Genomic DNA, 15,000 nt, shown 5'->3' with positions numbered 1-15,000 from the left:
AGCCCTTAATCACGGTGGATGATTAGTTTTTAAAAGTTAATCAGGGCGATGAAACTTTCCGAATTATGATTATTTTATTTTGAGTAAATGTTTGATTGCCGAAATATTAGGCGATTATATGGTATTAATCACATACACTGAATAATTTAAACCTATTTTATTAAAAAAGGAATAACTATTCTTTGAATAGCTCTTTCCCTTTGACGCATTTTCCTCTATTATTCATTTTCGTCTAATTTACCTATTCCATTTGTTTTTTCTCACCTTCATCACTTATACCCCCCCCCCTTTCCTTTCCTTTCTGCTAATCTTCCCTTCCTATTCTACCTTCATTTTATTCTCTTCAATTTCCCTAACCCCTACCCGTCTATCCATCAGCATCGATATTCACTTCTCGACTCTCTTATTTATCTATTAGTTTATCTTTGTTAATTTGTCTCGTCCTCCCTTCTTCCATTTCTTCAATTATATCTACCCACATGCCCGCCGACGCACCTTCTCTCTCTCCCCCTCCCTCTCATCCATCCATCCACCCACCCATCCACCTACCCACCCACCTACCTACCCACCCACCTACCTACCCACCCACCTACCTACCCACCCACACACCCACCCACCCATCCAATCATCCACCCTCCCATCCATCCACTCAACCATCTACCTCCACCCATCCGCTCATCCATGTCTCCCTCCGGCAGACAAGACGCCGATCCACATCGCCGCCGAGAGAGGCTACACTCAGATCGTCGACACCCTGGCGGAGAAGTTCAAGGCTTCCGTGATGGACCGGACGAAGGACGGCTCGACCCTCGTTCACATCGCGTCCCTCCACGGCCATCCGGACACCGTCATGACCTTCCTGAGGAAAGGTCGGTTTCTTCTCTGTGCAGTTTTTATGCGTTCGTCTTTTTTTTTTTTTTTTTTTTTTGTAAAGTAGGAACTTCGTTTGGATTTTTGTGTGGGTCTGTTTTCGGTTGTGATTGTTTATATACTGTATGTGGTTCGGATCGAAGAGGGGTTTAGTTGGGTTAAGAGGGACGCTGAGATATAGTGTGTGTCTTTGGGTTTTTATTTAGACGTTCGATGTATTTATTATCTTACATTAATATTTACTGATATAAACGTTTTTTTTGTGAGTGTGTATTTGTTTCTGATTTTTTAATGATATGCACATATATGTACGTAATGGGTCATTCGTTAAGGTCTATAAAAAGCATTACCAATTATCGATTTCATCCCCTTTTACAAAAAAAAAAAAATAATAATAATAATAATGATAATAATCGGGAAAATATAATACAATAATTCTTCCATACCTGTATCACGCCAAATTCTTCCCTCACCACAACCGCTAATGAACTCAACTCTGCCTAACAGGTGTGCCACTACACATGCCCAACAAGAGCGGTGCCAGATGCATTCACACCGCAGCTCAGAGAGGCCACGTGGGTGTGGTGAATGCCATTCTAAACAAGGGGGAACATGTAGACGTCACCACTAATGTAAGTGATATGCTAATGATGATGATAATACTGATAATGGCATTGGTGGTGATGTCGATGATAAGGATGATGATGATGTGGAAGATAATGATAATAATGATATTGATAATAATTATGATGATGATGTTGATGATAATGATATTGATGTTGATGATTATGATAATGATAATTATGATGATGATGATGATGATGATGATGATGATAATGAAGATGATAATGATGATGATGATAATTGATGATGATGATGATGATAATGATGGACCATTTGATGAAATAATGAATTAATTGGTCAATTGAATAATGACATTGCTGATGATGAAAATGAAGATCATGATGACGATGATGGCGATGATGATGATGATGATGATGATGATGATGATGATGATGATGATGATGATGATGATGATGATGATGATGATGATGATGATGATGATGATGATGATGATGATGATGATGATGATGATGATGATGATGATGATGATGATGATGATGATGATGATGATGATGATGATGATGATGATGATGATGATGATGATGATGATGATGATGATGATGATGATGATGATGATGATGATGATGATGATGATGATGATGATGATGATGATGATGATGATGATGATGATGATGATGATGATGATGATGATGATGATGATGATGATGATGATGATGATGATGATGATGATGATGATGATGATGATGATGATGATGATGATGATGATGATGATGATGATGATGATGATGATGATGATGATGATGATGATGATGATGATGATGATGATGATGATGATGATGATGATGATAATGATGATGATAATGATGATGATGATGATGATGATGATGATGATGATGATGATGATGATGATGATGATGATGATGATGATGATGATGATGATGATAATGATGATGATGATGATGATGATGATGATGATGATGATGTGGATGATGATGATGATAATCGGAAAATATAATACAATAATTTTTTCATGCCTGTATCACGCCAAATTCTTGCCTCACCACAACCGCTAATGAACTCAACTCTGCCTAACAGGTGTGCCACTACACATGCCCAACAAGAGCGGTGCCAGATGCATTCACACCGCTGCTCAGAGAGGCCACGTGGGTGTGGTAAATGCCATTCTAAACAAGGGGGAACATGTAGACGTCACCACTAATGTAAGTGATGTTCTAATGATGATGATTATGATGATGATATTGAAGATAATGACAATGATGATATTGAAGATAATGACGATGATGATATTGAAGATAATGACAATGATGATATTGAAGATAATGACGATGATGATATTGAAGATGATGATGATAATGATATCAATGATGATCATGATGATGATGTGGAAGATAATGATGATAATGATATTGATGATGATTATGATGATGATGTTGATGATAATGATGATAATGATATTGATGATGATTATGATGATGATATTGAAGATAATGATGATAATGATATTGATGATGATTATGATGATGATATTGAAGATAATGATGATAATGATATTGATCATGATTATGATGATGATATTGAAGATAATGACGATGATGATATTGAAGATAATGATGATAATGATATTGATGATGATTATGATGATGATATTGAAGATAATGATGATAATGATATTGATGATGATTATGATGATGATATTGAAGATAATGACGATGATGATATTGAAGATAATGACGATGATGATGTGGAAGATAATGATGAAAATGATATTGATGATAATTATGATGATGATATTGAAGATAATGATGATAATGATATTGATGATGATTATGATGATGATAATTATGATGATGATATTGAAGATAATGACGATGATGATATTGATGATAATGATGATGATGATAATTATGATGATGATATTGAAGATAATGACGATGATGATGATGATGACAATAATAATGATAATGATGATGATGATATTGATACTGATTATGATGATGATAATTATGATGATGATATTGAAGATAATGATGATAATGATATTGATGATGATTATGATGATGATATTGAAGATAATGATGATAATGATATTGATGATGATTATGATGATGATATTGAAGATAATGATGATAATGATATTGATGATGATTATGATGATGATGTGGAAGATAATGATAATAATGATATTGATAATAATTATGATGATGATGTTGATGATAATGATATTGATGTTGATGATTATGATAATGATAATTATGATAATGATATTGAAGATAATGACGATGACAATATTGATGATAATGATGATGATGATATTAATGATGATTATGATGATGATATTAATGATAATGATGATAATGATAATGATGATGATTATGATGATGACATTGAAGATAATAATGATGATGATATTAATGATAATGATGATAATGATATTGATGATGATTATGATGATGATAATTATGATGATGATATTGAAGATAATGATGATAATGATATTGATGATGATTATGATGATGATGTGGAAGATAATGATAATAATGATATTGATAATAATGATATTGATAATAATTATGATGATGATGTTGATGATAATGATATTGATGTTGATGATTATGATAATGATAATTATGATAATGATATTGAAGATAATGACGATGACAATATTGATGATAATGATGATGATGATATTAATGATGATTATAATGACGATATTGAAGATAATGACGATGATGATATTGAAGATGATGATGATAATGATATTGATGATGATGATAATGATGATATTGATGATAATGATGATAATGATATTGATGATGATTATGATGATGATAATGATGATAATGATGATTATGATGATGATAATTATGATGATGATATTGATGATAATGACGATGATGATGTTGATGAATGATGATGATGATGATGATGTTGATGATGATGAGGATGATGATGATGATGATGATGATGATGATGATGATGATGATGATGATGATGATGATGATGATGATGATGATGATGATGATGATGATGATGATGATGATGATGATGATGATGATGATGATGATGATGATAATGATGATGATGATGATGATGATGATGATGATGATGATGTGGAAGATAATGATGATAATCGGAAAATATAATACAATAATTTTTTCATGCCTGTATCACGCCAAATTCTTGCCTCACCACAACCGCTAATGAACTCAACTCTGCCTAACAGGTGTGCCACTACACATGCCCAACAAGAGCGGTGCCAGATGCATTCACACCGCTGCTCAGAGAGGCCACGTGGGTGTGGTAAATGCCATTCTAAACAAGGGGGAACATGTAGACGTCACCACTAATGTAAGTGATGTTCTAATGATGATGATTATGATGATGATATTGAAGATAATGACGATGATGATATTGAAGATAATGATTATAATGATATTGATGATAATGACGATGATGATAGTGATGATGATTATGATGACGATATTGAAGATAATGACGATGATGATATTGAAGATAATTATGATAATGATATTGAAGATAATGACGATGACAATATTGATGATAATGATGATGATGATATTAATGATGATTATAATGATGATATTGAAGATAATGATGATAATGATATTGATGATGATATATGTGAGAGGGGAAAGGGGGAGAGGAGGAGAAGGGGGGTGTGGGGAGTGGAAAAGGGAGAGAGGAGGGAGACAGAGACAGAGATAGAGACAGAGACAGAGGTAGACAAACAAACGTAGTAATAACGACACTACCAACAAGAACAGAAAGTATCTTCACCAATCGAAGACTTCAGAATATATCTTTAACCGAACCAGACCTTAATCCCACCAACTTCATGTCCACCAGAACAACGTGGGCGAAACGGCACTCCACTACACGGCCAGGATTAACAAGAAAAACACAACCTTCAAAGCAGGCGACGACCAAGAAATTGCGCAGATCCTTCTCTCCAACGGCGCTGAGATGATGGTAGCCACGTCCAAGGTAAGTGGAAGGATGAATAGACGGTTTCATTCAGCTTGTCACAGTTTTACATTTAGAAAAAACAAAAAAAACAATCAGAGACAATCAAAGATTTTTGTTTTCATCGTGAGTGCATTCTGTTTGCCTTAACGGATATGCAAATTACAAGTAGTGATAATATAATCAAACTTTAAGCCAGGACAGGGGTGAGACAAAGTTGAACCTTTTCCGGGCCGACACTTTCTCCCATAGCTATAGTCCTGTATTACCCGCAAGATATTGATGCAAATGATAATTCCTCATTGGAAGATATATATATCTTGCCGATTGGGGAGAGAGTTTAATCAGAAATGAACAATTATGAATATAAAATGCTAAAGAGAATGTTGAAAATAAAACTTGAAAAGAAAGAGAAAAACATGAGCAACAACGATTGATAATCCTACATACATACGAAAAAGCAAACAAAAGGATATATTTAATTCTTACTTTATATTTATCTTTTTTTTCTCCTATTCGCAGGCACAGGAAACTCCAGTTCATTTTGTCGCAACTTCTGGGAACGAAGCAGTGTTGACCGAAATGCTCCACTTTGCTCCACATGACAAGGTATTTCAAACAAGATTGCATTGAATGTAGATTTCACTGGGTGTCGGCTCTTGCCGAACTTTCTCCAGGATCAAAAAGAAAGAAAAAGAAAAAAAAAAAAAACATGTATTCTGGTGAAAGTTGAAATTCCTAATAGGAATCATTCTCTTCCCGCACCTCCCATCCCTAATTTTTATCTCCCTTACAATTATTCTTAATAATAATAATCACCTAGGTTTTCTATCACACTGCGTTACCCCTCACTTTCTTTCTAATCATACCTGCGTTCTTTTAATATTTCCTTCCTTCTTTCTTCCATAAATTTATCTTCCTCTCGACCACAGATCCAGCAGCTCATGAACGCCCAGACAGCGAGTGGTCGTTCCCCTCTACTGAACGCCTCAGACCACGGTCACGAAGGTATAGTCACGACCCTCCTCGACCACCAAGCGAGAGTGGATGTGTTCGACCACGAGGGCAAAGCGGCCTTACACTTAGCGGCTGAACACGGGTTTAGATTGGTGAGTTTTTTGTTGTTGTTTTTTTACTTTGACGAGTTCATTGGTGAGTTGGTGCACATGGAGATAGATATCAAGTGATGTGTTTGTTGTGTTGAGTCTGAGTTTTAATCTTCTCTCTCTCTCTTTCTCTGGCTGCGTCTTTGTCTGTGTGTGTTTGTTTGATTTTGTTTGGTTGTTTGTTTGTGTGTTTGCGTGTATATGTTTGTTTGTGTGTTTGCGTGTATATGTTTGTTTGTGTGTGTGTGTGTGTTTGGGTGTATTTGCTTGTTTGTGTGCTCTCTCTCTCTCTCTCTCTCTCTCTCTCTCTCTCTCTCTCTCTCTCTCTCTCTCTCTCTCTCTCTCTCTCTCTCTCTCTCTCTCTCTCTCTCTCTCTCTCTCTCTCTCTCTCTCTCTCTCTCTCTCTTTCTCTCTTCCTACCTTACTCTGTCCTTCTTTTTACAGTTCACATTACCATCCAATTATCTCCATCATAACCTTTAATCCCTCATCACTAACTCCCTGACCTTGTTTTTTAAATTATCATGTCCCTCCTCCCCTTTGGTAATTTTTAAATCTTTCTTTTATTACACTTTTATTTTTTCCTTCTTTTTTATTATAATCATTATCTCCCCTTCAGATTTACCAACCTGTCGTCTCATTATCTAGGATTTTATTTGGTTGTTTTCTGGTTCACTGGTCGCGTGTTTTCTTCCTCCTTTCCCCACCGTTTACGACTGAAGAATAACTTCCTCAGAATTATACTCCAACTACGACTACTTTTACTGCTACGATTATCACTCAGATTACAACTACTACATCTAATGAATTACTTCTATTTGTTATTACCACTACTGCTATACTATTACTACTACTACTACTACTACTACTACTTTTCTTGCTACTACACCTACTACTGCTACTCCCCAAGGGTTAAGATGAAGTGAATGAACATAAATTCCCAAACACTTATAAATTCAGCCAGTCATCCCCACACCCCGCCCGTTGTATCTCATCTAACTATTCTTTCTTTCTTGAACTCCATAACGTGTGCAACGATCCTCCTGCTCGTTACTTTTTGGATATCGTTCCCAATCGTCTTTCAAATGAGTTTTTTTTTTTTTTTTTTTTTTTTTTTTTTTTTTTTTTTTTTTTTGTCGCCTTTTATTTCTCGCTCTCTCTTCCCTCCCGTCCGGCTCCATTCTCTTCACCTACACATAGGTGATGCCCTTCCTCTTTTCTTTATTTCTTATGGGCATTCATTGGAGACGTTTTTTGGGGCATATTATCCACATTCTTATCTCTCCTCTCTTGCCTTCACCCGTTGTTTCTTCCTTTCTTTCTTTAAAGATACAGCGTCCTTCATCCTTTTGTCTTTCCTTCAGGTCTGCGACGCCCTCCTGCAGCATAAAGCCTTCGTCAACGCTCGAAGTATGACGGGCCTGACAGCTCTCCATCTCGCTGCCATGAAAGGTTTCAACGGCTTAGTGCAAGTTCTCATCACTCACCACTCGGCGCAGAAGGAAGCCCTTACTCTGGTAGGTGTTCTAGGTGATGGTGATGATGATGGTGATGATAATGGTAGTCTACACATATTCTTCATTTATTCACCTAAAGTCTCACAGTTAAAACAAACACCACACCACCTTACAAAACATACACATTCCCTTCAAATATTTACATAAACTTTTATCTACTTATTTTTGCATCAATACTTAGCAGAAATAAACCTTTACAAAAATCCATCTTTTATTAACTTGAACGTTCTTTTGCTCGGAGAAGCCCCACCAAGACAAATTCCTCTCATACACACACCATACCTATTTCCCACGCCAAAATAAAAACAAACAACCAGCCACCGAAAGCCTTAACAAACAGTCAAACCATACTTCATTCATTGAACTCGACCCGCCTTTTCCTTATCATTTATCATTATTATTATTTTTCAACCACCCATTTTTCCCTCTCCAGTCAAAACAAACGCCCCTCCACCTGGCAGCCGAGGCGGGACAGCTGGAGGTATGCGATACGTTACTCCAGCTGGGCGCCGACACCAACGCCACCACCGACGGGGGTCAGAAAGCCATTCACTTGGCTGCCATGAACAACTACTCCGAGGTCGTCAAGCTGTTTCTCAAGACGTCGCCTGACCTTGTGACCACGGCGGATAAGGTCAGGATATTGTGTGTCTGTTTGTGTTTCTGGGGGTGTCTAAGTGTGTGTGTTGTGTGTGTGTGTGTGTGTGTGTGTGTGTGTGTGTGCGTGTGTGTGTGTGTGTGTGTGGAGGGGGGTGTTTCGTGTATGTTTGAATATCTGGGATTTCTGATTTATGTCTGTATGCCTATTATTGTGGTTGGGTGGGATTTTGAAAATTATGATATATTTCATCAAAATACTGTACCGCATAATGGTAATGATAATAGTAATAATTATAATAACGTTAATAAAATGGTGATTTCAATAGTAATAATCATAGTAATAATGATAATAATAACGATAATAATGATAATGATAATGATAATCATAATAATGATACTACTACTACTAATAATAATGATGATAATAATAATAATGATAATAATAATAATAATAATAATAATAATAATAATGATAATAATAATGATAATAATAATGATAATAATAATAATAATAATGATAATAATAATAATAATATTAATAATAATAATAACAATAATAATAATAATAATGATAATAATAATAATAATAATAACAACAATGATAATAATAACGATAATAGTGATAATACTATCAGTTAACATCTCACATCCCCGAGGATAAAAATAATAGAAAATCAAATAATATATAAATTCACAGTTCAAAGGATCTTAACACTCAATATCACCCCCTAGAGACTACATGTATTAACACTAACACTACTACTGACACTGTTACTACTTCTATTGCTATACCACTGGCAATGATAATAACAACAACGATGCAACAACAATTAATGACATATCTCCTTCTGCAATTGTTATAGAATAATAATAAAACCCTATCCTCTCCCAATAACAGGACGGAAACACGTGCGCCCACATCGCCGCTCTCAAAGGGTCTGTCGATGTATTGCGCGAACTGATGCGGCACAACCGAGGCGTCGTTATCAACGGAAGAAATCGCGTGGGAGACTCAACGCCGCTCCACCTGGCTGCAGAAGGCGGCCATGCCAAGTTGGTCAAGTTTTTGATCGAGAACGGAGCTTCGCCGAAAGCGGAGAATGGGGTGAGTTGAGATCAAGTTTCGGATAAGTTCATTTCGTGCTTGAGTTGAGAACTTTTAAACATTGGTATTACAGTTGATGTTATGGATATTATATGCAGCACTTTACCAATTTATAAATAGGTGTGACTTTTCTTATGTCCATTCTTGAAAACCAATACTTCTCACATGATTTCCATACTTTTTTTTCAGGCTTTAAATTCAATTAAAACAAATATACTGTAGTTACCCCCAAAACAATTATTATTTTCTGTGATGTTGACGACCTCCGTTTTCTGTGTATTCAGTCAGGGTTCACTGCGGTACACATAGCAGCAAGATACGGTCACATCCAATGCCTCGACACGCTGCGGGAGGTCACTAGTTTAAGGATTATTAGTAAAAAGCTTGGACTTTACGCCCTCCACATCGCCGCTCATTATGGACAGTCAGGTATGTACGAGAGAGTGAAAGAGAGATAAGGAGAGTGGATTTGAGAAGGAAGAGCTGAAAAGAAGAGCTAGGAATAGATACAAAGAGGTTAGGATGCCGAAAATAAAGACGTGGTAAAAGCATAGATATTGAAATAAAGGAGGGGGAGAGAGTAAGGTCAGGGAGGGAGGGAGGGAAGGGATGGGAAGGAGGAAGGGAGGGTGGGAAGTCAGGGAGTGAGGGAGGGAGTAAGGTTAGGGAGGGAGAGAGGAAGGTTAAAGTGGGAGATAGGTAAAAGAGTGAAAGAGTGAGATTAAGAGTGAGAGGAAGAGTAAGAATGGCAATGAGAGAGTGGCAGTGACTGACAGTGAGAGAGAGAGAGAATGCAAGCCATATGTATATATAACCTGAAATACCGTGTTGATATCTGTTAGTAGTAACATCAGCTGGGATCAAAGTAGCGCCGGTGAGGAACAGGCCTACATGTATCCCTCGGCGGACATACCAGCGTTCTATTTTGATATGGGGTCCACTTAGAAGATTCTTTGATTGGTATCAGGTAGGAAGGTTGTTAGTTCGACAGGCTGAAGAATAGGCAGTTAAAAATATGAATGAATATGTGGGAGAGAGAGAGAGAGAGAGAGAGAGAGAGAGAGAGAGAGAGAGAGAGAGAGAGAGAGAGAGAGAGAGAGAGAGAGAGAGAGAGAGAGAGAGAGAGAGAGAGAGAGAAAGATAGAAAGAGAAAGTGTATGTGTTCAAGTGTGTTTGTTTGCGTGTGTGTGTTAGTGTGATTGTGTGTGTTTCTGACTGTATACACATGCAGCCTTTGACAGTTCAACCACCTTTCCGAACCCGCAGAGATCGTGAGAGAGCTTCTCTCGCACATTCCCGCTACCATAAAATCCGAGCCGCCCATCCTTAGTGGCGGCCGCCCATTCCTCCCTGACTTAGGGGCGGAAGCGGACCTCACGCCCTTGCATCTGGCCGCCCACCAAGGCAACGAAGGTGTCGTCCGGATTTTGTTCAACATCCCGGGCGTCCAGCCAGATGTTTCTTCCAGGCTTAATGTAAGTTTAATGTGATGTTGTGGGTACTGGATGTATGGATGTTATTGAATATGGGTTAGGAAGAAGGACGTTGTGAAGGAGGAAATATGATATTATAATGCAGAGTGATAAAGAGAGGAAATATAGAAAATGAGATAGAAAAACGAAATATAATGCAAGAGGTAACTTTAGATAGAAAATCTGTACTGGAGAATTTGTTTTAATATAGCCAATATGTATTTCCTATACAGGGAACAGGATGGAAATATGTAAAAAGATAAAGAAAATATGCAACAACCATGAGAATTAAAGATCATGAAATGGATTGAGTAGAACCATGATATAATAATTGATAATTTCTTCCTGTTGTTGGTCCTCTATATTGTATACTAACATAATGATATCGATTATAATCCTTAGATATCTATAGTATTTCCACAGTGTAGACTACTAATAGTCTCAACGTACCATCCATCTTTTTTAGTAAAATTATATGAGATAGCCATACTTCGTGTTCTAGCAATTTCTTTAAATTAATGATATGTTGATTTCCAGGGCTACATTCCTCTTCATCTAGCGTGTATTGGTGGCCATACGTCCGTGGTTGGGTTGCTGCTCTCCAAGTCCACGAAACAGGTATCGTGTGTTCGTGTGTGTGCGTGCGTGTGTGTGTGTATGTGTGTTGTGTGTCTGTGTGTGTGTGTGTGTGAAGGAGTGTGTATGTGTGAGTGAATGAGTGCGAATGAGTGTGTATGTGTGTGTGAATGAGTGTGAGTGAATGTGTGTGTGTGTGTGTGTGAATGAGTGTGAGTGAATGTGTGTGTGTATGTGTGTGTGTTTGTCCCCACACCAATCCTAATCAACCAAAAGCATAGTATCCCCACGTGATCGTTGTCTGGGCCCAATCAAGCACTAGATGGTCCATGTCCTTTGGCGAACACCTAATCCCTATTGGTTCAGACTCACTGTGATGGCTTTCCTATACGATATTACTCTTGCCTCCACAACTATTATTATTACCAATCCTATTATTACCACCACCACCACTCCTACCGCTAATACTACCATCACCACCGACACTACCACCACAACTACCACTATTCCGCCCACTACACCACCAATGCTAAAACACCACATTTCGATTTATTCCTCAAGTTAATCATTGCCCCCCCCCCCTCTCCCCCAGGTCGCCAAAACAGACAAACGCGGACGAACAGGTCTGCACATAGCGGCCAGTCACGGTCACTATAACATGGTGGCGCTGCTTATGGGGCAAGGGGCTGAGCTGGCGGCGAAGGATAGGGTGAGTCATCGCCATCGCCATCACCATCACCATCACCATCATCATCACCATCACCATCACCAACATCATCACCATCACCATCATCATCATCATCATCATCATCATCATCATCATCATCATACTTATCATCATCATAATCATCATCTTTGTCATCGTCATCGCTTGTGTTTTCATCTTCATATTTATCATTATCTTTATTTCCATATCATTATCTTTATCTTCATATAATTATCTTTATCTTCATACCATTATCTTTATCCTCATATCTATCTTGATCTTTATCTTAGACAATCGTTTTCGACTCAAACTGAATTAGAGACGACGAAGAAGAAAAAAACAAACTGCTCGATTATCAAAACATGAAATGACATGTAAGCAAAAGGTTTTCCTTGTTTGCTTGTTTTATTCCGCGATTGATTAGGTATTCGAATTAGGGTTTGTTGTTTGAAGCGCGTTTAGACAACAAGGGTGTTTGTTTTCTTTATTTTTTGTCGAGGGGGACTTACATTTTCTTAATTAAGTAAAGGCTTTTAGTAGACTAGAAAATTAGGGTTCATTTTGAATTTTAATGTTTTTTTTTTCTTCTTCTTTTTTTTTTAGGGGGGGGGGGGGAAACTTGATCACTCATTTAGTTGCTGAGATATTGATTATCAATCTGTTGATTTTATCATAAACATCAGTCTTCCAATCAATGTACCAATCACTCTATTCATCCATTCATCTCGAAAAAGCTCAATCACTCCACCGAATCCTATAATATATCAGCGGAATTCTACATTTATTTCGCCCCAATAAAATGTTCACAGTTAATATAAACATCGATATCAATATTGATCTCACCCACATCTCAATCATAACGAATTCCTTCTGTAGGATGGCCTGACACCCCTCCACTACTGTGCAAGGGCGGGCCACATGGGCGTAGTCAAGTTACTGGTTGAAGCTGGGGCGTCGCCGGAGGATAAGTCTACGGAAGGCAAAACCCCGATTACATTCGCCGTGGCCAGCGAGCATGTCGATGTATATTCGTATCTCATCAACAAGAAACACGATTCCTACAAGCTCTTGGAGGATAAGAAGGTGAGGAGGGGGGAGGGAGTGAGGTAGAAGGAGGGGCGGGGAAGAAGTGAGGGAGGGAAAGTGGGAGGAAGTGAAAGAGAAGGGGGGGGGGTGAGTGAGAAAGGAAAAAGGGGAAGGGAGAGAGGTAGAAGAAGGGTGAGGGAGAATTGGAGAAGGAAAATGGGGGATTAATGGAGGGACAAGGAGTGGAAGAGAAGGAGTAAAGTAAGTGAAGGAAGAGGGAAGAAGTATGAGAAGGTAGTAAAACAAAGGGAATTGGAGGGAGGGAGTCAGAAGAAAGAAGGTCGAAGGAAGGAGAAAGAGGGGGTGAGAAGAAATTGAGGAAAACAAAAGAAGAAAAGTGGGTGGGAAGGAAGGGAGAATAATATAAGTTAGAGAGGGATAGAGGGATAGAAGGAGGAGATATGATAAGTCCGAGAAGGACAGGTGGATAGATGGATGGAGAGTAAGAAGGAGGGGAAGGGATATTATAAGTCTGAAATGGATAGAGAGATAGATAGAGGGAAAGGGAGAAGAAGAGGGGGGGAAGAGAAGATATAATGAGAAAAAGGGAGAGAACGGAAAATAAATAAAAGCGAGAAAAACAGTTTGCATAGCCTGCAAAAACGAATATTGGATATACATAATATTCCTTTTATATATATATATATATATTTTTTTTTATTATAAAACTAAAAAATGCAACCATGTAGACACCAACATTTTGTTTTTGTAACTCATTGTTCGTATGCCCTCTCAAAATAAACAAATATGTATTATCTTGAATATGATAATATTGTAAATCATTAAATTGATAAAACACAACCATACAGACGTCAGCCATTTTTCATGTAAACTGTATTGTTCAAAATAGACCAATTATTGAATAGATATTAGTATAGATATTAACCCATTTCCTTTACAACACCCCCCCCCCCCAGTACATCCACGACCTGACCTTGATGAGCAAGAAGCACGACCACAAGCCCCTGGAGGAGTTCATTCTGAGGTCACCTGCCCCCGTCGACCTCGCCACCAAATTGGCGCACACGCTCCTCATTCTCTCGGATAAGGTAAGTGCCTGTGTGACGGACGGGCGTCTAGGAACGGGGAATAAAGCACGGGAGATAGGGGGAGGAGGAGATGGGTGGGGGAGGGGGAGGAGGATGGGAATGGGAACGGGAAGATGACTGGGGGATGGGGAAGAGAATGGGAAGGGGGAAGGGGAGATGGGTGGGAGAGGGGGAGGAGGACGGGAAGGGGTAGAGGGACGAAGAGGAAAAGAGGAGAAGCACGGGAGATAAGGGAAAGGAGAGGGAGGAGAAGGAAGGGAAAGGAAGGAAGTGCAGGTATGGGATCAGCTTGTATGGAGAGATTGTTTGAAGAGCCCGTAACA

The 15,000-nt window shown here is 38.2% G+C and overlaps 1 protein-coding gene across 1 annotated transcript in view; it reads left to right on the top strand.

The window, feature by feature from the left end:
- nompC (no mechanoreceptor potential C) overlaps positions 1 to 15,000 on the top strand; it is a 63,777-nt gene that overhangs the window by 32,686 nt on the left and 16,091 nt on the right. Inside the window, exons 5-20 of the mRNA XM_086553720.1 lie at positions 699 to 869; positions 1,378 to 1,502; positions 2,551 to 2,622; positions 4,700 to 4,771; positions 5,320 to 5,481; positions 5,983 to 6,069; positions 6,393 to 6,569; positions 7,931 to 8,083; positions 8,517 to 8,717; positions 9,582 to 9,788; positions 10,073 to 10,217; positions 11,055 to 11,263; positions 11,798 to 11,878; positions 12,429 to 12,545; positions 13,419 to 13,625; positions 14,546 to 14,677. Coding sequence (XP_086409846.1) covers positions 699 to 869; positions 1,378 to 1,502; positions 2,551 to 2,622; positions 4,700 to 4,771; positions 5,320 to 5,481; positions 5,983 to 6,069; positions 6,393 to 6,569; positions 7,931 to 8,083; positions 8,517 to 8,717; positions 9,582 to 9,788; positions 10,073 to 10,217; positions 11,055 to 11,263; positions 11,798 to 11,878; positions 12,429 to 12,545; positions 13,419 to 13,625; positions 14,546 to 14,677 — 2,318 coding nt within the window. The remainder of the gene's footprint in view (positions 1 to 698; positions 870 to 1,377; positions 1,503 to 2,550; positions 2,623 to 4,699; positions 4,772 to 5,319; positions 5,482 to 5,982; positions 6,070 to 6,392; positions 6,570 to 7,930; positions 8,084 to 8,516; positions 8,718 to 9,581; positions 9,789 to 10,072; positions 10,218 to 11,054; positions 11,264 to 11,797; positions 11,879 to 12,428; positions 12,546 to 13,418; positions 13,626 to 14,545; positions 14,678 to 15,000) is intronic.

The sequence above is a fragment of the Penaeus japonicus genome, unplaced genomic scaffold (assembly GCF_977035675.1).
Source record: "Penaeus japonicus unplaced genomic scaffold, GWHDUDI00000001_assembly GWHDUDI00000028, whole genome shotgun sequence".
NCBI lineage: Eukaryota > Metazoa > Arthropoda > Malacostraca > Decapoda > Penaeidae > Penaeus > Penaeus japonicus.
The sequence above is the reverse complement of the archived record's forward strand: the minus strand, read 5'-3'. Positions and strand labels throughout refer to the sequence as shown.